The 24821-nt window shown below is 35.2% G+C and overlaps 1 protein-coding gene across 1 annotated transcript in view; it reads right to left on the bottom strand.

The window, feature by feature from the left end:
- grk6 (G protein-coupled receptor kinase 6) overlaps positions 1-24737 on the bottom strand; it is a 30185-nt gene extending 5448 nt beyond the window's left edge. The window contains exons 1-14 of the mRNA XM_043222083.1: positions 24581-24737; positions 17824-17919; positions 9286-9398; positions 6879-6956; positions 6654-6754; positions 6332-6424; positions 5661-5724; positions 3777-3917; positions 2766-2956; positions 2582-2619; positions 1530-1619; positions 1230-1438; positions 695-832; positions 246-383 (exon numbers count right to left, since the gene is read on the bottom strand). Coding sequence (XP_043078018.1) covers positions 246-383; positions 695-832; positions 1230-1438; positions 1530-1619; positions 2582-2619; positions 2766-2956; positions 3777-3917; positions 5661-5724; positions 6332-6424; positions 6654-6754; positions 6879-6956; positions 9286-9398; positions 17824-17919; positions 24581-24632 — 1542 coding nt within the window. The 5' untranslated portion in view covers positions 24633-24737. The remainder of the gene's footprint in view (positions 1-245; positions 384-694; positions 833-1229; positions 1439-1529; positions 1620-2581; positions 2620-2765; positions 2957-3776; positions 3918-5660; positions 5725-6331; positions 6425-6653; positions 6755-6878; positions 6957-9285; positions 9399-17823; positions 17920-24580) is intronic.
- Between the last annotated feature and the right edge of the window lie 84 nt (positions 24738-24821).

Raw genomic sequence — 24821 nt, 5'->3', positions numbered from 1 at the left:
CACATCAGATTCAGGGTGGGGTTGACCTAAAACCAGACCAATTATACAAGGCAGTTAATTTCATAACGGCAGGGGGGTTACATGCATGTCAAGAAAAAATATCACATATTTGCATTGACTGAAGTCTGCTTGCACACATTATCAAAGTCAATTATAATTTCCGTTTTATTGCACGCTGGTCGTAAATCGTCAATCAGGGTTCAGGGTAAAACATTTACTGAGGTTATTCTGGGTAGTGTTCTGACCTCATTTTGCCAGGGGATGGGAACGCTTCCAGTTGATACTTTGCTGTAGAAGGAGTCATCTTTGGGCTCCAGCTCCACCCCTTTCACTGTGGAGAACTGTTCGATGTCCAACACGTCCTTACAGTAGATGGCCTGAGGCTGATACATACAAAAGCACCAGATGCAATGTCTGATTCATGAACAAATCTTTTGCAAGTCACACTTTGTTCTGACTTTTGTTGTTTTCTTTACACAAATGTGTTTTATCAATAAATGTAAATCCAAGGAAAAGAGTGACTAGTATATTATTCAAAATGTCTATGTTCCAAGAAAGAACAACATGAGTCAGACTTATTTTTGGGTGAACAATTTATTAAAACAGTGAATAAGCAATAGTAATAACAACAGTAGTTGTGGTTGATAATCCTCCCCAAAAATGTGTCCAAACTAGAGGTTTAGAATATACTTACGTCTGGAATAAATGGTGCTTCGAGCATGCCTGCTGCAAGCCTCTTAAAGTTGATGGAACGAAAAATAGGGTGGGCTTTCACCTCTGTGGCGCCATCCCCCTGACAGCCAAGCCTCTCACTAGGGTCTTTGGCTAGCAGCTAAGGAAAAAAAATTATTTATATTATATATACACATACATACACACACATACTGTATATAAACAACATATACATACATATATATATACATATATATATATATATATATATATATATATATATATATATATATAGGTTTCACCTGTTACTACTCACAAGGGGTAGGAAATTATAACAGAATGTTCATTTTTACATGAACTATCGATCTTTCAAGGCATCTCAGAACTATATAGCCAACTAAAATTGTAACACTGTTTCCATTTTGCACATTTCAAAGACGAATGGGGATGGGGATTTTCTAAAGGGAATTTTTTTAAATGCTGTTAATTATTTAGATCAGTAAACGGATATAGCTTGCAATAAATAATTTGATAAAATAATTTCTTTGGATACTAACCATTTTACAGAGTGATTTGGCATCCTCTGAGAACACCCTGGAATATTCCTCCTCAACCTCTTTCACTAGCCGCTCCACTTCTTCTCTCTTGATTTTTTTCTTGCGCTGTTGAAAGGGTGATTGGCCCTCAATCATCTCATACAGAAGACAGCCGAGGGCCCACCAATCTGGACTGAATGTGTAACGCTCATTCTTCACCACTTCTGGGGCTGATGGGGCATAAACATATTCAGCTTACAATGATTGATCCAGCTGCTGCTGCTGATATTGTTTACATGTCATTAAAAGGCAAATACATACCCATGTACCCCACAGTTCCGACACGTCCTTTGATTGTCTGACCTTCTGGTACATGCACAGCCAGGCCCAGGTCTGATATACGTATATGACCTGAAGTGAAACACTTTGTTAAATGACTTCTTTCATGTAAAAACTTAAATGATGTCTGTAAGTGGTTAGTTTTACTAATAAACTATATGGAATTATATGGAAACAAAAAAAACTACATATGCCAAAATCATATATTCGAATGATCTACTTTTGAAATATTTCAATTACTGTTCCCATACTTTGATCATTTAATGTCTATGATTTGTCCATGATTTCCTTAGAGCTCTGTAACAACATAATGATTTATTATTATAATTCTGCTGAAATCACACTTACAAAAACCTTTGATTATTGCTTTCAAACCATTCAGTTATGTTTCAAATATTAGTAAAATTCCTTGCTATTACTAGGTTTCCATGAATGTGGGACTTCTGCAGCATGTCCTGTAATTAATTTGTGATAAAAATGTATTTTGTTAATAGCCCTAGTTAACAGCCTACAGCTATAACTGTATGTTATAAATGTGGATGTTGAATTGTATGGCTTGAAAACAATATTATGTACTCTACCCCCTCTTGTGGCAAACATAAATGCTACAGTTTAGAATGAGACGCTGCTATTCTTTAAAGGGATAGTTCATCCAAAAATGAACATTCTTACATTAATAATACACTCTCATGTTGTTCCAAACCTGTAAGATCTTCGTTTATCTTTGGAACACAAATTAAGATATTTCTGCTGGAATCCGAAAGCTCTCTGCTCTTCCACAGACAGCAACGTAACTGAAATGTTACCAAGGCGCAGCTGTGTTCAGTTTTGTTGCCATGTATGGAAGGTCAGAAAATTTGGATTTCACCAAAAATAAATTTGACTTAACTTGTGTTCCAAAGATGAACAAAGGTCTTATGAACAACATGAGGGTGACTGATGACAGAATTTAAATTTTTGGGTAGACTATCACAATTATCATTAGAGTAATCAGCTAATTTCATAGGAAATCACAAAGAAAACATGTTGCTAACCATGATCGTCCAGTAGTATATTTTCTGGCTTTAAATCCCTGATAGAGGATGAACAAAGAAAACAATCAAAGTAAGTCAACAATCAAAATTAGACACAAAATAACAGTATCTGAAGTAGAATTTGAATGAAATCAATTATCAGTTTTTTGTTGTTGTATGTGCAATTCATTTTGAATGTTTTCACCTGTATACTATCCTCTCACGATGGAGGTCTTCTAACCCGCAGCAGATTTCAGCAGCATAAAACACAGCTCTCTTCTCATCAAAACCTGCCTCTCCCATGTGGTAGATATGGAACTTCAGGTCGCCTCCGTTCATCAGCGTGAGTACCAAACAAAGGGCATCTTTTGTCTCGTATGCGTACGCAAGACTCACCTTTATGGGAAAAAAGAAAGGTACATTGGTTCAGTTACAAAACAGAATTCCCATATTTGATACAGCCTGTGTGGGAAAGCGTCTAAAAATGGAGGATAAATTAAAAGAAAATCCCGAGAATAACCGCCAAGCAAAACAACTCAAAATAGCGTGCTTGAGGTCAGGCCTTTGGATACACAAACCCCAAATACAGTTATCATTTCTTCAAAATAGGGATTACCATATGATGTTAAGGTTTTGAAAGACCTTTTTGTTGCATGTTGGGTGTTCAATTTGATATAAACAGTTTTTTTATTTGTGTAGGATTCTTATAATTTTATCTAACCACTGAGAGTTCAACAATTTGTCTCCTCTGCATCATCCTATACCACAATTTTGGAGCATATCACATACGTAAACAATGTATCCACATACATATATTGCATACAATGTTTATATGTGATTATTACGGTTATACCACAGATTAAGCCTTAAACATGTTAGGATACTTGCGAGGTCAGTGAGTTCTCAGAAAAAAAATCTTAATTTGTGTACCGAAGACTTATGTGTTTGGAATGACATAACATAATATACCTTTTTGGGTGAACTATCCCTTTATTTAGTCTAAATTTTAAGATCCAGAAAGAGCACTCAGTTGTGATCTCACAGGAAATGACAAGAGCAGGGCCTCTGTGAGCTAACCAGCCCAAAAACAGAAGTCAGAATTACAACAACTTCACATTTTTGTTCGTAGAAAAATGTGCGGAAGAGATAAAAAGATACGGAGACACTCTTAACAAAACACACAAGATCAAGTGATAGAAGCCTTTCATATGCTTACAACAAACCGACTGTTGACTTTCTCCAGAATCTGCTTCTCATTCAGAGCCATGGATTCTCCTTTCCTTTTTTTGATGCGTTTCTTCTCAAGCTTTTTACAGGCGTACATCTTCCCTGTGGCCCGCACCTGGCATGCACAGACCTTGGGGTGCAAAAAATAAATATAATAAAAAAATAAAAGCACAGTTAGAGGCATTTTTTTTTTTACATATTTAAATAAAAATACTAATTTATTACAAGGCTGTAGCCAGTATACAAAGAGATATTTCATGCTTTTTTGGGGTATAGATGGAAGGGATTTTTGATCAGTTTGGTAATTGTTTTTGGTTTGCTGGGATTCATTTTCTTGCCTTAAAAGAGCGAATTGCAAATTTTGGTCACATACCACCCCCCACATATATATATATATATATATATATATATATATATATATATATATATATATATATATATATATATATACACACACAAGACACAAGACACACTTGATACATATGAACAAAGGTGTCTGTAAAAATAAATAGGCATTGTTTATCCTTTTGATCTTTCATTAAAAAACAATCTTCAACTTATCATTGAAGAAATCTCATGATGAAATAAATATTTTTCTCTAATACATGTTGGCCACAGTTATTGTCACTCCTAGAAATTCTTTTGAGTAAAATATCTCCTGCTGGTGAATTGCAGAAAATAGTTGAGTCTCTGGGTCAGAAAACCTTAAAATTGTCAAACAGCACACCACACGTTTTTTGGGAGGGTTTCAAGAAAAATTCTCCTAGATCATACAAAATAAATAAAATAAAAAAAATACTCCAGTTATCAGCCCGGACTGGCTTCTATGGTCAGATGAAACTAAAAAAAAATATTTTTTTTCAGCAGCAAACACTGGTTTTGGTGAACACAAGGACAAAAAAGTACTGCATGTGTACAATGAAATGTACTGCTGTAGTTTTTTATGTTGTGGGACTATTTTTTAGGTCTTGGACATCTTGTTTAGATATATGGCATCATGGACTCAAATACCAACAGAAAATTTTTTTTTTTGACTCTTAATAATGGCCATGGCTGGCTATTCCATTGGGACAATAATCCAAAGCAAAAATCAACACAAAAAAATGAATCACTGAGCACAAAATGAAGCTTTTGCCATGGCTCTCCTAGTCATCTGACCTCAACTCTGAAGAAAATGAGTGAGGTGAACTGAAAAGAAGCACCAACATGAAGCTGGTATTCTGAAGGATCTGAAGAGATTGTGGATGAAGGAATGATCTCTTATTAGGTGTTCTCCAAACTCTTCAGGCATTAGAGAAGGAGAGAACTCAGAGCTTTTATCTTGGGAAAAGGACGTTGCAATAATTGTGTGCCAATAATTGTGGTAATTATGAATAACTGAATAATTGTAATAAATATGGACATATTTACCAAAGGTTCCAGTATGGACAATATAATATACACAATTATTAATGTTAATTCAGGATAAAGAAAGCATTATAATTAATATGCTACAAATTATAAAATATAATTTATATAAAACAAAACTAATGCAAGAAATAGCTTATATGACACAGTTCCCAAAGGGATTAATTTAAAAGGACCTTCCACAGGGCAGCAGAGAGTAATAAATAGACTCTCAATGCGATTAGCTATCTGGTAGGGAAATCAGAATTGGAGACTTGCATTCTCTATATCAGCCAACATTGAATGGCAATGTGTATAATAATCTGAAGGATTTATGTCTGATAGCGTAACAAAAATAGGATACTAGCCTTATGAACTCTGGAGCAGACAGATAGCGTTTGATTTAGTGACATTCCAGATAATAACTAATAACGCCTCAATATGTTTCTGCCATAAACAGAGCAATGCTTAATCATTTCAGACTCACCTCGCCAAAGCCTCCCTTTCCCAAAACCCTATACTGACGGAATGTGTTTTTTGTGACTGGCTGTCTGTCGAGGAGAGGAAGAGAATAATAAACAAAAGTTACATTTCATAAGAATGAATATGACCCTGTCTTTTTTAATAATAACATACTTTTACAGTAGAAAAACTTCCTGTTGCCTTCACAAGAAGCTTATATCTCAAGAGACACTGATGCACAATGTTAAAACGCATAACTTTAATCTAATTAAGACCATTTTTTTAACGTATTAAGTAGATGGTTAGTGTACTAGGCCTCTTAATGTGTACATGAGAGTGAAAGTATTTGTATCCGGCATATCATATTCTTCCCTGTAAAAGGTTTGGATGGGAATTGTCCAGACCTGACTTAGACTTTCAGTCAGAGGACATTTTTATGACTAAAAGTAAATAAATAGCAAGTTCAGAGTTCACATCTGGTTTGTATAAGCTTAGCTTCATAAATAAATCATGGCACCCAAAGGAATAATTAGAGTCTACTTGGTGGTGAAGAAAAACTTCTTAGCTAGCTACATATAATTTCTGTCATTTAAAAAGAGACTTAAGAGTTCAGAACTCCAAAAAAAAAAAAAAAAAAAAAAATCACATTATAAACAAAACTAAAAAGTTTAAAATGCATTCAGTTGATGTTTATACCTCTCCAGCCATTTCCACTGTAAGAAGCGACTGTAGTACATACTATCGAGGTAGTCTGCGAAGGGGGCCATGCTCAGGAAATCATGGATCAGTCTACAAGAAAGAAAACATTGAGATAAAGTGTTACTAGAGTGCACAGAGAAAAAAATCTGACGCTCACGTCCTGATTTAATTAATTAATTTGCATGAAAATGCTAAATTTCGTTTCACACAGAAAAACGGTACTCTGATGCCATGTGTTTGTCAGACAGTGGCAGTGTAGGAGTATCTACTAGTGCAATCTAATTGAATAATAAGAGCGTTTCCTGTCTCAAAGACTCACTTGGTGCACTCCATGAAGAGCTCTTTACATGCCTCCTGTTGCAAGCGTTCTGCACACTTAGTCACCATCTCCTCTGTTACCTCAGGGACATAGTCCTCTGACTGCAAATAGAAGAATTAGAAAATCTAAATTTTTAAAACAAATAAAAGCTTGCAAGCTCATGAATTTTGCTATGAACAAATCAAAGAGGAAATTAAAAAAACAACTATTTAAATGATGATATACCTTCAGGTTGAGGTACTTGTCTAGGAGCTCCTGTCCACACTCCTTCCTCTTTTCATCCGGCGTTACTTCATACTCCGCCTGAAAAGATAGAGCTCAATTAGCTGTAATATTTGTGATCTGTACATTCTTTATCATTTATAAACTTACGATGTCTTTGCATTACTGTCATTCAGTAAAGGTTTAATTTCAGCTTAGCATAGTGTTCTATGTCCTATCTGTAATTGCATGCATGGAAAACAAAACAAAAAAACTGAAAAAAAAAAAAAAAAAAAACAAAACACACACACACACACACACACAAAAAAAATTTAAATGCTAAAGCAGAACACACAAAACAAAAACAATACAAAAAATTAATAATTTTATAACTTCTTAAGTGTTCTGATATATACAATGTCCCATCAAAAGCAACAAAAATGATAAGAAAAGAAGTCACTACCAAAACTACATATTTCCCTACATCCTCACAAACATGTTACATAACTTATATGAGGGGAAATTTCTACAAAGCCTTATTTTTGGCTCTGCAATGCTGAAGGCTTTACCACCTGACTAAAATGCTTACCAATCAATTACTTGTCTTGATCATTTTCAAACATGCAACTGACTGTAGTCGCAGTCTATGAAAAACATACAAATATTGAAAGAGAGACCAGATTTTGACTCGGACCAGCAAGCAACCACAGTAGCATTCACATAGCAATGTGCTGGCAACCACCCGAAACACCCTAGAACTGTGGAAGAGGCATGCATCGCACAATCTGGTTTTACATTCACATTTATTTATAAAACTTCAAAAAGTAGTGGTTCAGTGGTTTCTCAAGTGAACATGCAACGTCAAAATCTTTAAAGGTGGAACAAATACCAGCATGTTTTTTTTTTTTTCACGTGGGTGTGCACATGTATGTGAAAGGCGATATTCACATTGTGATGTTTATGCTCTAGCTTGCAGAAACAGAGTAAGCGGTAGTCTGCATTCCATACCTGAAATGGCATGTCAACGTCAAAATATTTACAAATAGAAGATTTGCCTTGAAATGCAAGATTTTGAAGGGCAGAAAAAGCGTTTTTGTTTGAATATGATTTTATTACCAAGGCCACTATGTCAAGCTTTTAAGTTACGGGTGTGGAAGAGAAATTCTGACGTTTCTTATAAGTTGGACTTGCTAGTGTGTATTCACTTGAGGTAGAAGCATAGTGTTGCAGATGCGACCCCAAAATTCCTGCACAAAGTTAGGTCAACTTTTGAAAATGGTGAAGGCAGAGAAACAAATGGATGCAGGCAATATAAGACTAAATTAATGTCTGTATGATTGCTTTGATTAAAAAAAATATTTGCTCTGTTCAAAATCTTAGGCAGCAGACTAACACTGAAATGCTCTACATTCAGAAACTCTGTTGCAGGGCCCAATAGTAATAAAGGACAGTTTAAAAGCCCACTTGACTGAAAGTTCACTTTCTGTACTAGGTCAGTGCATTTGCTTACATCCCGTATTTTAGAGCTATGTACATGCATTTTATGCCTTGAAAGCTTAAACATTTTTTTAAACGTTTTCTGTAATAATAATAATAATAATAATAATACGATTTTAAATGTAATTTAATTTAATGGACTACAAGTTAACTGCAGATTTAGAGTCGCGTTATGCCAATATACATGTAAAACAAGAGATTTTCACAAAACTGCTGAAATTAAATGGCTTATTTTGCACATTATTAAATTTTCACTTCCTTCAACGGGTCAGCACTATACCTTGTAATTTTGACTATGCATGCCTTATACAATCTGAGACATTTGGCTTTCTTTGATTTCTAATGAATTCTGCTGGTCAACTTTTAAATTTGTCTAGCTTGGCAATAAGCATATAAATACTTGCAACAATATTTTTGTTAGCGCCCACACTTACAGACTTCAGTTATGGCATCTGTTGCTTTAAATGAACAAGATTATTCATTTCAGGTGACTGTTGATGTTTTTATCGTTCACGAGCTGGAAAAAATAAAATGTTCTAAAAGTCATTCCAAAAATATTGTTCCTCTGTGTCCTTATTATATCTGTAGTGTGGACTTCCCTATTCTCATAGGATAAAAATTATTATTAAACTTTATCACCTTAACGTTATCAGCCTTGGTGTGAACAGCATTTAAAGTCTATTTCCAAAGCCAGTTAATACGTTTTTAAGTCTAAGTTTTAAAAATCCTTCATAAGTCTTCCTAAGCCCACGCAAACAGCACATTGACCTAACAGGGTAACAAAGTGTTAAAGTAAATCCTATAGTTTGAACACTGCTCTAGAACTACCCTTAACTTACTAGTTTCACTGTATCCAAAGCAGGTTGCTGGTTAAGAAAGGAAACAAAAATGTTTCGTCTTTAAAGTGAAGAATAATTAGTGGTCTGCTTCTCACCACAGCATCCAAAAATTTGACACAGCGCCTCAACTCCGGCCTGGTGTCGCAGAACTGCCGGAATAGCAAGCGTCCGATTGGCTGCTTCTCACAAAGGCTGTTGTAGTCTTTCTCTGTGGAAATACAGCAACATATAACACAGTGACTAAGGGCTTTGAAAAGGTGGAGTTAAGCATGCACACACACACACACACACACACACACACACAAATGAGTAAATATCATTTGGAGACAATCGATGAATACAATAAAAATCAATAGCACTTTCCTTTCTTCTCGCTTTGGAAAGGAAACCGAAGAGACAAAACCATTAGTTGACCACAACGAAATGGACAATACCATCGACAACATCCTAAAAATATTAAAGGCACACCCCAAGGTTAGTAAGGCTGTTCCTTTTAAGCCAAATTCAAAAATAATGCATTTATGTTCATAAATCAAACACTGAAATGTCATCATATATTCTTAAAGTACACAGGCTGAACAATATGCAGAAATTATTGAGAACTAAGAAGTAACTGAGCAGTATGCATTGAGAATATGCACAGTGTGCTAAATATAATTTTAACTTAATATAATTAAAAAATTATATTTAAAATTACTTTTTTTTTATTTAATTTCATAAATGTATAATAAACCAAGTTCTATAGAGATCGGGTGGCCAGTGAACAACATGATGCAGATACACAGTATATGTAAGACAATTAATTTATGTAATTTGGAGTGACTGAGATTTACACAAAATTGCTGAAATGCAAAAGTTTTTTCCAAAATCCAAAATAAAACCAAACAGGCATGATTACCAATAAACTAAAAATGTCCAAATGTTTGCAGATTAATTGCTCTGATTTATATATAAAGCTCTGTCAATTTGATTATAGCCTATATGTACAATTGTAATATAGCCTTACGTACAATTAATTAATCGTTGCAGTAAAATAGCCAGTAAACCACACACCTAATACAGTGGTTGAAATGAGTGTGATTATGAAGAGAAAATGCATTGAAGTGAACAGAGTGGGAAGGCAGTGGCCAATGGCTGAGATTTGCATTTGCTGCTCAGGTATATGCAAAGAGACAGTAGGATTTATACAGAGGCATTTGGGAGTGTGTGGACCTGCAGCGATATAGAGGCAGTGTGTAGGAGGCTGGTATTGATAGCAATGCCGCATAAATACATGGAGAGCTTACAGCTACTTCATAACGCTGCTGGCAAAAAGTGCAAAGCTGTACTGCAGATAACAATCAACTTTACTTTGGTTGATATACATTTGTTTTAATTGGAGAAGATAAGATCTCTTGAAAGAATTATTTGTCTTCAGCACTATTGTTGAAATTGAATGGTGGCCACCAGCATACATTGTGTTTTTCATATTGATGCCCAGAATGAGTTGCTGGGGACTCCAAGAATCTTAACTAATGCTAGCTTAGCAAAATAGATTCTCATTTACTAATCTGAATTCCAAATTCAATTTTTTTTTTTGAACAACTTCTCAAACTTTAATATTTATGCAGCACTTTTCTTTAACCTTTTCTTTAATATATATATAAAAAACATTATTTTCCTTTCTTTATCTTTTAACCATAACAAAGTTACAAAATTTAAAAAGCGTGTTTGGGCTATATTTCTTTAAAACACAGTTTTAAGTTTTAAGTCTCCAAACATTTTCTGGGGCAACTGTATTTGATTGTACATACAGTTTGATGTCATAAAAATGGCATTTTGCCACACAATGAGCATGTAGTGCAAGATTTTGTTCAGTGGTTTAGGTCAAAGTCTTTCTGGTTGAAGCTTTACTGATGAGTTACAAACTGCCTCAATTGTAGCCAGAATACAGAATGATTATATGGTATTAATAATTGATCATGACATGAGGCCGCTTTATTTTCCTCTTCCCCCCTTCCCCCTCCCGGGGTGGTCTTTAACTATATAACACCACTTAAAAAACAAAGCAGGTTTGACCCCCATGAACATTTTATATAAATGATTAAATGAGCAGCAACATGGTTTCATTCATGTGGTCACAAGGTTTCCTTTAAACATACAAAATCGTCAGGAGAGATTGGCCTTTCGAAAAGGGTCTCACCATGTTATACTGTAACTTCTCAGAAGGGTTTAATGACCTGTTATTAAATTGACAAATGAGTTAAGAGATAGGAGTTAAGAGAGAAGCTCGTCATTACAGTCAACATTGAATACAAATTTTAAATTTAAATGTTTTATTACACAATTCATTGCTTAAAAAAACCCTAAACAACAACAACAACAACATCAAAATGCTATGCTCAAAAGGACTTCTATAATTCAAGATTAAATCAAGTACAACGTTTGCTCTATGAATATGGAAATGTGTCATAGTTGACACATGGTTGACAAGTGTGCAGCAGTTGCATATTGAAATTAATTTAAATTTTGTAAAAATTTAAATGTTTACAAAAAACATTTTTACCTCTTTTTTTTTTAAAAAAAGATTAGAGATTAAATAAATCATGCCAGAACTGTCATTTTGCAAACAGAATCTTAAAAGTACTAAAACAAATACAGCCTGTTACTGTTAAATTTTAATTCTGACTGTGTCAAGTGAAATAGCAAGCTTGGAATCACTGTAAAGATATGAAAATGGTCCACTGAAATGTATCTGTGCAATTCATTCATGTTTACATATCACTGTGAATGCTATGCAAAACATTTCAAAAGAATCCATCAACTACAGTCAAACCATTATTGATGCAAGACAATTTGACAGCATTGACTAGCCACTCAACATTTTCACTGGTCACAGTTTTCTTGTTGCTTAACTAGGCTCTATGCTATAAATATAAAAACAAACTTCCAATTTGATTTTTCTATTTTACTCCAAGAGCACTGGGTGATTTTAATTTCATTTGTCATTGTTTAGCTAGTGGGGGCAATTCTGTGATAACAAAGTCAAATATACAACCAGGGAAAAATACAGTCAATGTCGTAAACCTGAAAGGCTCATTAACAGTTGCAGTAGTGGCTCACAAAAGCCATATAGACAAAAGCCCACTGAAGCCTGACATGGAAACCATAGGCCCCATAATGACTGTTTGGAATATGTGCCTTGGCATGGATGCGTGTTGAGCCGGTTTGTTTTTGTCAGCCTTCCTGACTGTGTGCAGAGAAAGTAAAACCCAAGATGTCTGGGTGGATTAGAGTGTGCTTCTGGGCATGTTGTCATTTGCCATGAAGGTTGTCTTTTGGTTTCTTGCATTTAAACAGGAAAACTGAGAGCTTTCTAAGGTACTAACTGAAGTGATTGGGTTTTAAAAATAGAGAAAAGCATCTAAAAGTCTGCTTTAGTCTGGTCTGAAGCACCATGTAGACACCTTCTAAGCTTAAGAATCAATGACAATAAAATAAACACTTTCTCATATATAAAACTGAAACGTGACCTTTGACAAAAGCCAATGCAGACATGTTTTCTCAATTCCCTTCGGGTCTGTCATCACAATCTGACACAACTGGCTGAAAAATTCCCAAGGCTTTCCCGAATGACCTTTTTCATGAGAATACCAATGGATTTCAAGCACAACAATTAGACAAGACTGAACATGCTTGGAAACACTGTCTTGCATAAAGATGTGAGAAAGTGGTCTTTGAATCTATCTATCTATCTATCTATCTATCTATTCATATATCCATCTATACTGTTCAATCATGTTTATATGTAGCTGTGATTGTTATTTAAAACATTTCAGAGGATTTCAGTATTTAGTGAAACAAGTTTCCTTAATGATATATTTCCATGTGAAACAAGAAAATGAAAGTACAACAGGACTTGTTTTTATCCTTGAGGACAGGATCATGAACATAAGCAATGAATAAAGCAAGATCTGAAAACCATTTTGCAGTTTTTTAATGGAGAGGAAGAAAATTCAGAAGTTGAGTCATATTGTTAAAATCAAGTTCACTTCGAGAGCACTTCAAAATATGCATGACAATAAACGTCTTTGAAGTGCTCACATTTATAACAAAAGCTACAAGCGATCAAATTATGTATTTGTCATGTGTTCTATGCATCGTATTTCATGATATCATAATTGCTTAGTTAATAATGCGTGAGTATGGCACTCATCATGAAAAAAAGCCTTGAGAACACATGCTTTCACTGTGTGAAGACTACAGAATGTGGTTAGAATGGCATTGAAAACATTGTATTATTTATGCAATTGTTATTGCAGTAAATGCATTTATACCACATCTGAGCTGAATTAAACAGTATTTGTAAATACATCTACTGTAAATGTCACTTAAAAATGCAGCTTCTATGCAAAATGGATTTTTTAATACAGTTTTTTTATTTGATTGGTAGCAACCCTATAGCATATTGAAATTATTGATCAAAAAAAAAAAAAAAAAAAAAAAATAACATTAAAAAAAATATTCATTTACTTTGGGGGCGGAGCAATAGTGATGCGTTTATATATAAATAACATTTTAAAACACTACCAAGACAGTTGTTTTTTTGAACAATGTGCACTATGAATACTAAATAACATGGGTCCAATTCTGTTGTCGTTGAAACTGTACAAACTATTGGTTCTTCATAATAACAAATGGTCGTTTATGATATTTTGTTCATTGTGATATGAATGTACACCATGCAGCCTACTTTGTCGCAATTTATTGTTAAATATTATATAAAAACTGTAAGAGAAAACAGATAACGAACATTTGATATACTGTAACACTGTCGACAAAGTGAAGAAAACTTGATCACACTGATCTTTAGCCCCCCTCGAAGCAATGTGGCAAGACATGATGCGTTCACAATGTCAAATGATGAAGAGAGGTATTATTGAAGGAGCACATTAAATGAAAAGGGAACACCCCAGGCGTGAAAGGTTTAAAATAATCAGAGACGCCTAGGGGAACTTTATTTCTTTAGCTCTTTTAAGCGTCCTTTTAAGCATTTTCAATGTTTATATTGTTTGGTCCTTCATTTGTGGTTTTGCACTTAAGTTCCTGCCTCAGACACCTACGGCAAAGCCAGTGTGATTCTCATAAAACTAAAGAGGCAACACAGTTAGATGGGAAATCGGATTATTCACAAAAGTTTTATGGCATTTGTCACAGTCATAATTCTACTAATAAAAAAAACTTGCTGGAACAGCTTGAAACAGTAACTTTAACAAAGGAAACAGGAAGTAAGTGAGCAAAACGTTAAGATGTTCGATGGGCACAGTCGTACACACACACACACCAAGTGTTTCACTTCCTGCTCAAGAGCAGTTGGTTAATATTTGTAGGACTGTTTCCTTTTGAACCAGTTTCACCAATGAACTCTGATTAAGTCAGGTATTATGCTAATACAACTGGATAGTGGGAAACAGAGGAAGCCTTCTTCAACATCATGAATCAATGCTTTTCCATACAAGACTCCAGGGCGTCTCACAGCTGATTCCCATCTAAACCACAACTCATTTGCAGAATCTGGTGACATTAGGGTGAATTAGGCTCCAAATTTAGGAGGAAATTATATGATTGGATTTAAACTAATAAAGACTTTTTTGTACGTGCACTGTACATGACTTTTGTGGCATTTACAAATTAAATCTTATTATTACTTCAGCTTTGCTTATACATGGGGTTAGGGTGTGAACCATCTTCTAACTCTAAGTAGTAGTAAATATGAAAGGTAATTCATCCCACACTGTTAGTTACAATGAATGATAATGAAAACCACGCACCGCTGCACAGCCATGTAGCATTTACATTTTCAAAAACAAATGCAAACATCTTCTACATTCTTATTTATTTGATTTAGATACGAGGAGAAATTTTTGGTTAGAGACTGGGGGAAAATAGCATATTTCCCTGGCATTGCACATGCTCAAGATCACACTAGCAATGGTCAGGAAGTCAGGAAGAGTGGTTGTGCAACACCTTAAGATTTCTTCCACAACCATGCTGCAAAAAAACTGCTCTATCACTGACATTACCACCACCATCTAAGCTGTCAAAAGACAAATCTGTGACAGAATACCAGTATCGTGACCCTAACGATATTTTTTGTCACATCAAACCTATTTGAATCGCACATTTCCTATAATATTGAACTGACAAAGTTAGGAGGTGCAGAAGTGAGAAGATTGCAACTGTATTTAGTAAGAATACTATGTGATTTCTAAAGGAAACTGATTCAGCAAAAGTTGATCACAAAGCAAACCGGCAAAAATAAAATTAATTCAAAAATGTATCTAGTCTTCATTTACCCGTGTGAAATCAAAGATGATAACTGCACAATTCACAGTTTTTTGGTTTTTATTCTTGAGAAGGGTTAAGTGACAAACATTTAAAAAAAATTACAGTCAACTTCCTCTTTTTGGCCTGGCCACAGTTTCCTCTCCTCTCTACAACAGTAGCACATTTAATCTGTGTACTTTGTTGCTGACGAAGGCATAAAATTCTGTGGCCTCAACGTCCCAGTTTACGCTTATTTTATATAACTTTTAGCCAATATAGAAAAAACATTTTTGACAGAAAAACAGGCGAACTAATATACTATCCTCAGAAGGTGTAAGAGAGACAAAAGAAGATGGGAAAGTATTTTGTGTGGGAACCTATGCGCTTGCTATTCTCTGCATATGTGTGACAATAATGAATGCAAAAAACACCCTGTCAATACCAAGGTACTTTCAACTGAATTGTCATTGTAACAAAGAAACAACCATTTGTGGTGCCAAATAGTACTGCAAAGAAGCCAGTAAAGTCGCACTGCAATTTCTGCTTTTCCATCCCATATTTTCCTCTTCAATATAAAGTATAATAAATAGTGTGGTAAAGTGTAGTGAGATTATCAGTAGTTATCTGCTTGCTAAGGTTCTGTATTTTTCCATTCTCAAAGCAAACAATTTTAGGATTGGATCCCTAGCACATTGGCATATTGCTCTGCGAGTTCAGATAGTTTTTAATAACAGGTCCATTAAAAGGTATCTAATTGTTTTGCTTTAAGTTTTTAACTTCATTCAGTTTGTAATATTGCTGTTTTTTCACTGCTGGATGGAAAACATTTGCACATTTATTATTAACACCAAGCACTGTTTCTGAACTCCCTCAAATGTCTCAAATGCAGTTTTCTTCCGGGAATGCACACGTCACAATATCCCTCATTTAAATAATTCTCGCCCAAGGCATATGCAAAAAAATAGGAGTAGGCGAAACTTGGTTGAGTTGTGTTAATAGTGTGTTGTCGCCATGTCCAAAAGATGCTGTTTCTCAGATCTAATTCACTGACACACAGCTACTTATTCTCGCAGACAAATTTACGTGAGTTTATCTGACGTCTATGCACTTAGAAAACCATATATCAAAAGGCTTTAAAAAAAAAAAAAACATAAGAATAAACTTTTTAAAAACAGATTTTTGGTTAAATTGTTTGTTGTTAAGGGAGTAATCAATGCACAAGCTGTAAAATTCCAGCCCTCTCTTTTGCATTTAAAAATACATTAAACAGCATATAGTCTTTTGCATTTAAAATCCACAGTGAGGTAAATTCTACAAAGAAGGGTAGCCACACACACAAACATCGACATCACATGAACGCAGCATAGACTGGACAAACTAACACTGAACGGAAGGCAACTTATATGGGGAAGGTAATGATGTTAATTAAACAAGGATGTGCTTTCTGCCATCTTGAGTTCTGTGGAACGGAGTGCATCACAAATATGAAAAATCTATCTATTTTTATCTATCTATCAGGAGTGTAACGATACGTGTAATGCGTATCGAACGGTTCACAGGCATTTTCCAAATCAAAGTGATCATCTTTATCCCCTTGCTAGTGGGGACTTTGAAATGAGAAGGGCATATGCGTGTTATTATTTAATAGTTTGAAATGCATTTGTCAAAGGGAGCGATGTAATGTCCTCATTATCTTCAGCTGGGATGTTTCTGTGACAATGAACGCAGCACAGTGCGTTACAAATAAATAGACATTTTCCACTTCAAAAGGTTTTTAAAATATGCTAATTTCTAAAAACTAGTATGTATACAACTTTTTAAAAAATATATAAAATGTCACTTTATTTTAATGCCATCCCAGCTGAAGATAATGAGGAAATGATATTGCTCTCTTTGACGAGTGCATTCCACCAACAAGGGGATGAGGATGATCACACTGATGTACCCTTCAATACATGATATGTGTATCATTACACTCCTAATAGACTGAGTTTGGGAATCGGTTTAATTTTTGTGACACACTCCTCAAACGAATGTTTAGTCAACTATTAAATCCCTAGGCTTCCACCCAAACAGAGGCCCTTAAAGCACGGTATAATAAATTATCCTTGGGGTATTTTTAGCCGAAAATTCACAGACACGTTCTAGGGACGCTTGAGATTTATATCTTGTAAAAGTAGTATAGAAGGACCCCATGAAAATGACCAAGAAACTAATAATTGAAGAGAAAACAACCTTCTTTTTGTTTCTACATTTGATTATATGACACGAGTGACTTATATATTAGCTCATATATATGTCACGTAATGTAAGCACAAGATGAGTACCTATAGTCTGACGTAACTCCTCGCACAGGCTTATGTGAGGGAACTGAAGCATCTGTTTCCATTTCTTGCTCTTGCCTTTTCTGTTCCCACCCCCTCCTGCAAAAGAATCGAGCAAAGATCAAATTAGAGGCAGGAACTGCATACAGGCTCTAAAATGCTATTAGATTACTATCTTAACACAGGTGGGCTTTCGAAGACAGAATGGGATATGAATACATTTATACCCTCCTATAATGTAAGTTATATACAGGTGATTGTTTAATTAAGGCACTTTTGAAAGCTTGAAAAATAAGACTTCTTTAAACCGTTTCATCAATGTTAAAGTGTTTATCAGATTTATCAAGTGGATTCTGGTACGTGTATGGATGTTTGATATTGTGTGATGGTAATGACAAACTTCAGACTGGCTAACAAACCAGTTAGCTTTGAACTGGAAATAAAACTGTTTCTACGTTTAAAATTCTTAAATGCAGACCTACTTGCACATCATAATGTAAAAACCATTAAATTATTTGTTTCTGTTATTATTTAAGTACAGATGTGTGTTATCAATAACCAAATAGAAATGTTTTGTAATAATATTTGCTTGAAAACATGTAATGTGCAGATTGAATAACTATAGTATAATGATGGACAGGACAATGTTTTTATATTATGATACATAATGTATACATTTAAATACACACAGCTTCTTAAAACACTTCTGATTGTTACTTTTTTACATTACATACTGTATTACAGTTCGCATACCAACATGAGGGCTCTTTAAGAGGCTGACAGAGTAAATAAACCTGATTGTGCAAAATGTCAATTATATTAAATTGCGACAACATAAAAGTGTTCGTGTCAATGAAACTCTACCAAGAAAGGAAGATGCCGTTGCTAAAGGGCAAGAAACACGTGGCTATCAGTGATAAAATATTTTCAATTTCATATTTCGTTGATATTTTCCAGTCTAACACAAGCTGGAGATGTAGTCCTTCTTGTCTATCTATGTCCAAGTCCCTGGATTGAATTCAGGAAAAGAATCACGCCAATGCCATGAGAATGTCCCACTGGCCTGCGCCAGTCCAAGCTGACGTCATCAGACCAGCTCAGGCTCCCTGATTAGAATGACTGGCCCAGGTGCTGGGCCTGATGCGCTTGTCAACAGACTGCGCGGGGAAAGGTCAGGAAGCGATGCTGTGCGCTGGACGCACTCTCTGGGAATGGAGAGGACTCTTGTGAAAGCTGCAGCCAGGTATTTGCATTGTTGCTAGGCTATGAGGGGATTTGAGGAATAGAATCGACGCTAATGGGATAGGATGTGAGGTAGGCAGATCCAAAGATTACAAATGTACAGAACAAGCTTGTGACTGCAATCTGATAAGAGTTCAAAACACGACTGTATGTTACAACGAAGACTTTCTCACATGAGAGACACTAGATGAGCCCAGCTGTGAATCCTCATTATCTTACATAATCGAAATCTGTTGTGCAAGCCCAGGCATTGCACCTCAACTTACCTCATAGATATAACTCAAGAATAATTAATACGTAAAGTCAGCCAGGAGTGGAAGCTAGCAGGAAGCTAATACCACGGTGTTCTATTTGCAATTCAAACAAATGCTTTGCAGTTAAGAGATTGTGATGGTACGGGTACAGCAGCAAACCCCCGGCATTATCGTTGTGGGAAGCTGCCAAGATGCAAATGGCTTAAGAAATGTATTGTCTATGCAGCATCAGTGCAAAGGTGAAGGGGTTCCATTCACTGTGTGCGAAACTTGCCTCCAGCACAGTAACAAAAAGGCCCCACTTTCATCAAATTATTCACAATATAAATCAACAAGAAAATATAGAACATGATTTATATAAAACTGGTGGCAAACGCTCATCTTCCTTGTTCTGACGGAAGAGCTCTTCCGAGAAGAAAAAAAAAAGAAGTAAAATAAAAAAAGCTTGAATGTGACATTAAATAAGAACTTATCATGTTGTTAGGGCAAATGGAGTAAATAGCAGTTAAGTATTTGTTGACATTTAATGTGCGGTCAGATTAACAAAAAAAAACGAAATGTAAATACTTATGAACAAAGTAGTTTTGTCTTGGTGGTGAATGTGGCAAATTCACATGACCACCTTTAACATAGCAAAATCAGTGTGAGTAACTTTTTGCTTTCCCACAAAAAATGTGCAGCGTCTTATTAGCAGTGCTTAATTTGTAAATTTCGAGATCCTGGAACAAAGCGGGGTGATGGATCCGGCATGTGATTAGAGGAGGGAAAGGTAACAGAGCATTTGCGAAATCACATTGGTGGGCCATTTTAAGTGATTACAGCGTGCTTGCTATTATTAGGGCTTGTACATGAAAAACCTGGAAAAGTCATGGAATTTTGAAATGGCAAAGTACAGGCCTATTTTTGTTAATAATAATAATAATAATAATAATAATAACAACAACAACAAATATCTGTAATAGAGTTTGCTTAATCATGTCCAGATTTTCAGTTGGGGGATTGTGTGTAAACATCACATAGCTTTAATCATCCTTGCAGCTTTCAAGTTTATAATAAGGTTTCCTGCAAACAGATTCAACAGCATGCAGGTTAGATGGCTAAATACACACAAACTATAAGATTAAATCTGTCCTTTGAAAAAAGCGTGAATCAGCTGTACTGTGTCTTCTTTCTTTCACCAGCGTTTGCAATACAACGCGCTGCTGCACACTGAGCCAGCTCACATTTCAGAACAGTTGACAGAATTATCGCTTGCCTAATCTAGGGCCCTATAAAATCTGTTTGTTTTTTTTTATTTTATTTACAAAATTATTTTTTCCCCCCTCCAAATTCTGTTATTATCGTTAAAATTTTTCTTAACACCTTTTTAATAGTAAAATTCAATTTAATTTAAATTAAAAAGCATGTCTAATTAATTAAATCATGATTCACATCAAGTCTAACAAAAATTACATATTAAGGGCACTTTAAAATGTTTTATTTTTTTCTCACCTGTTTTAGCATAGCTAATTATTTGATAGCATAAATTAATTTATTATATTCTGTTTTAGAGTAAACTTGTGTTTTATTATATGTTGTTTATTTTTATTTTTGGATATCAAATGAAGGCATAAAACTTGAATTTCATTTATCTTTTAACAAAAAAAAACATTTTAGGTAATTTACTATTAAAATTAAAACATTAAAGAAAGGTTCTGTCATTATTCCTCAAAAAATAGGCAGACACTGTAAATACCGTGAACGTCATGCATGTAGTAAACAAACTGCATGCCTGCGCCATTCATTAAAAGACATGCAGAACATGTAGGTTTCATTTTTAAAATCGACATTTGTGGCTTAATATTGACAAATACTAGTCCATAATCACAATTTAAGTAACGACTCACTTTTGATCAGATCATTATATATATATATATATATATATATATATATATATATATATATATATATATATATATATATATATATATATATATATATATATATATATATATATATATACAGACGTGGACAAAATTGTTGGTACCCTTTGGTCAATGAAAGAAAAACTCACAATGGTCACAGAAATAACTTTAATCTGACAAAAGTAATAATAAATAAAATTCTATAAATGTTAACCAATGAAAGTCAGACATTGTTTTTCAACCATGCTTCAACAGAATTATTTAAAAAAATAAACTCATGAAACAGACCTGGACAAAAATGATGGTACCCCTAACTTAATATTTTGTTGCGCAACCTTTTGAGGCAATCACTGCAATCAAACGCTTCCTGTAACTGTCAATGAGACTTCTGCACCTCTCAGCAGGTATTTTGGCCCACTCCTCATGAGCAAACTGCTTCAGTTGTGTCCGGTTTGAAGGGTGCCTTTTCCAGACTGCATGTTTCAGCTCCTTCCAAAGATGCTCAAATAGGATTGAGGTCAGGGCTCATAGAAGGCCACTTTACAATAGTCCAATTTTTCCTCTTAGCCATTCTTGGGTGTTTTTAGCGTGTGTTTTGGGTCATTGTCCTGTTGCAAGACCCATGACCTGCGACTGAGACCAAGCTTTCTGACACTGGCTACATTTCTCTCTAGAATTCCTTTGATAGTCTTGAGATTTCATTGTACCCTGCACAGATTCAAGACACACCTGTGCCAGTCGCAATCAACAAATCCTATGAAGGCTAACAGAGAAGTCTCCATCTTTCAATTAGGGACACAGGTTGTCTTGCACAAACTTTTTTTCATCTGTGAACATACAGCTGATGCCTGAGGAGGGGGATCAGCCAGAATGAGGATTTGAGGTTATTAAAATGACAGAATTTAGTTTGCAAAATTTTCATAAATGTGACAGCACCTTTATGCACTTTAAAAGATCTTGCCTCTTTGTCGCCGTCTCTTCAAAACCTGCAGTTGCAGTTATTTGTGGAATTTAATTAAATAATTTTTGTATCACAGGAACATCTAGTTGCTTGGTTCTTATAGTTTACAGATGCTAATGTAATGTTTTGAGGAATGTGTGTGGTACACACCATCAAAACACTGCATACCTGGAGCCATATATATAGGCCAGTAATCTTGGAAGAATAAACTAAATAAAAATTATCACCAGAAAAATGTTATATGAGCAAGTGAGAGTAACACTACTTTTGTTCTGACCAACTGAGAAAAAAGCATTACAATACATTCCAAATCTAACAATTGCTTAGCTCATATTGCATCAAATCATGCAAATGATTATTATTGTCATTACACTTTGTTATCAAAATGTTAATAATAACAACATCATCATTCTGTGACTAAGTTGCGAGTATTTAGTGTGTATTAGCTTTACTTGTTAACTACAGGTTGACTATGGGTGAATTTTCAGTTGTCACTGACGACTATCTGATAATAAGTTGATAAGTTTAATTACTCCAGCTGCTGTAAATAAATGCTATTAACGACACACCATCTGCAGCATCCGTATGTGCATTATTATAGCCAACTAGCCAGGACTCCTTTTTATGTTTTTAGATGGTTAACGATCGTAATGCAGATTAATGATGATTTGAGGAGCATGGCTGTGTATTTTCTTGGAAAACCTACTAAATAAAAATTATCACTACAAATAATAACACAAAGGCTTCTACTTTTTTCTGACCAACTGAGCCAAAATTAGGAGAGTTTTGAAGACTAGCTGGTATTGCATAAATCATGCAAAAATTGAATTCAACACTTTGTTTTTGTTAATAAAAAACATCATCATTCTGTGACTAAGTTGCAAGTTTTATAGTATTAGCTTTACTGCAACTACAGGTTGACTATGGGTGAATTTTCAGTTGTCAAATAATAAGTAAGTTTAATTACTCCAGCATGTAAATAAATGCTAATGACACACCATCTACCGTATGTGCATTATTATAGCCAACTAGCCAGGAGTTTGAGACATAAATGCATGAAAGATGATTTGCAGCATGCTTGTATGAAAACCAATAACACTACAAATTCCTGAGATCCCTTAGGAGAGTTTTGACCTGGTTAATAAAAATGCTGAATTAAAAAAGCGTAACCGACTGCAAGTTTACATAGTAGTCTACTGCACAAAATTGCAACAAATAGACATAAATCATAAAGTGATCTACAGAATGTTGAAAAGTTCCTGAGATCCCTCACACCTTAATAAAATGCTGACACGTCTCAAAATAAAACATTTATGAAGTGCAACATAAATATACAGCCCTCCATACTTATATGCTGATGCTAAATGTCATCTTAAAACAGGAAGAGGCAACATGTTAAGCAATCATACAGCGGTGACTAAACTGAAACTCGCTTTCAAAATTTCAAAAAGTCTTGAGAACTGTGAACAACAGTAACATGCAATACATTCCCTATTACACGTAGTATGAAGTTAACTGCTGTTTTGAGACTTGTAACGAGTGTACGCTTACAAAAACTTATACATGGCTCTTACACAGTTTAAATGAAACTGTATAATTTTACCTGACATTAGCTATAGCCACTACGATCTTTGAATGGACCTTATGGCACATTTTACGTATGTTTGTATATTCTAATTAAGCTTATACTGCAACAAATGTGGAAGCCCAAGTATGCCGCCCAAGAACGTTCGAACACGGACAAAAAGAAAGCAGGATTCCCTCATGTTCGAGAAATACACCTGCCCCCCCTCAAAATTATAAACAGCTGAAACTCCGTACTAGACCGATTTTTTTTTTTTTTTGCTGGCTCACTATCTAGTAGGTAGTTTACAATTTACAAAAACACTTTTGAAAACCAGAGGGTCCGTTAATTCAAAAGGTTCAGTTAATTCAGGCGCTTATCTCCAGCACACAGGCACTAAATGAATGTTGCCAATATATAACTACTGACTACAATGACTATCGCTTCTCCTTTAACGTTATATAGAAACTTAAGACTTTTCACAAAAAAAAAAACCCCGGTAAAATCTAAACAAGGTTTTGAAGGTGGGATTTAAGGTGGGATTTTATTTTGTTGTTTTTTTGATTGACAGGTCCATCTTTTTTTTGCTCAAGGTTATGAACACAACAAAGCAAGCTGCGAGCAACCCACCGTGATCAACGTGTAACCCTCATGTTTGATCCAGTGATTCGTAAATAAAAAAGCATCATAAAGCATGCATTTATTACATTGCTCTTGTCATTTTTGGCCTAACTTCCTTTGGGGGAATCCCCCATCGTTTTGAGAGAGCTAGCACGGCGTTTGAGAATAACAGCTGTCAAAAGTGACAATGATCAGGCGGGCTGTCATGTCTTACCTTCTCTCGCCTTCAGCAGAACAGTGTTGGCCACGATATTCTCGAGCTCCATGTTTCCTGGGTTGCAGGCAGGCACCGCAGGCCCAACCTCGTCGCCGGGTTGGCAGTTTATGTGTGTGTCTGTGTGTGTCCTCCCCCGCTCCCCCCCCACGGCGGAATATTATTAACCCTGAATGACTCTCCGCTCTGCCGCTTCGCTCCCCTGATTCCCCGCCCAGAAGCTTCAGACTTACGTCGATCG

This window comes from Puntigrus tetrazona, chromosome 21 (assembly GCF_018831695.1).
Source record: "Puntigrus tetrazona isolate hp1 chromosome 21, ASM1883169v1, whole genome shotgun sequence".
Taxonomy (NCBI): domain Eukaryota; kingdom Metazoa; phylum Chordata; class Actinopteri; order Cypriniformes; family Cyprinidae; genus Puntigrus; species Puntigrus tetrazona.
The sequence above is the reverse complement of the archived record's forward strand: the minus strand, read 5'-3'. Positions and strand labels throughout refer to the sequence as shown.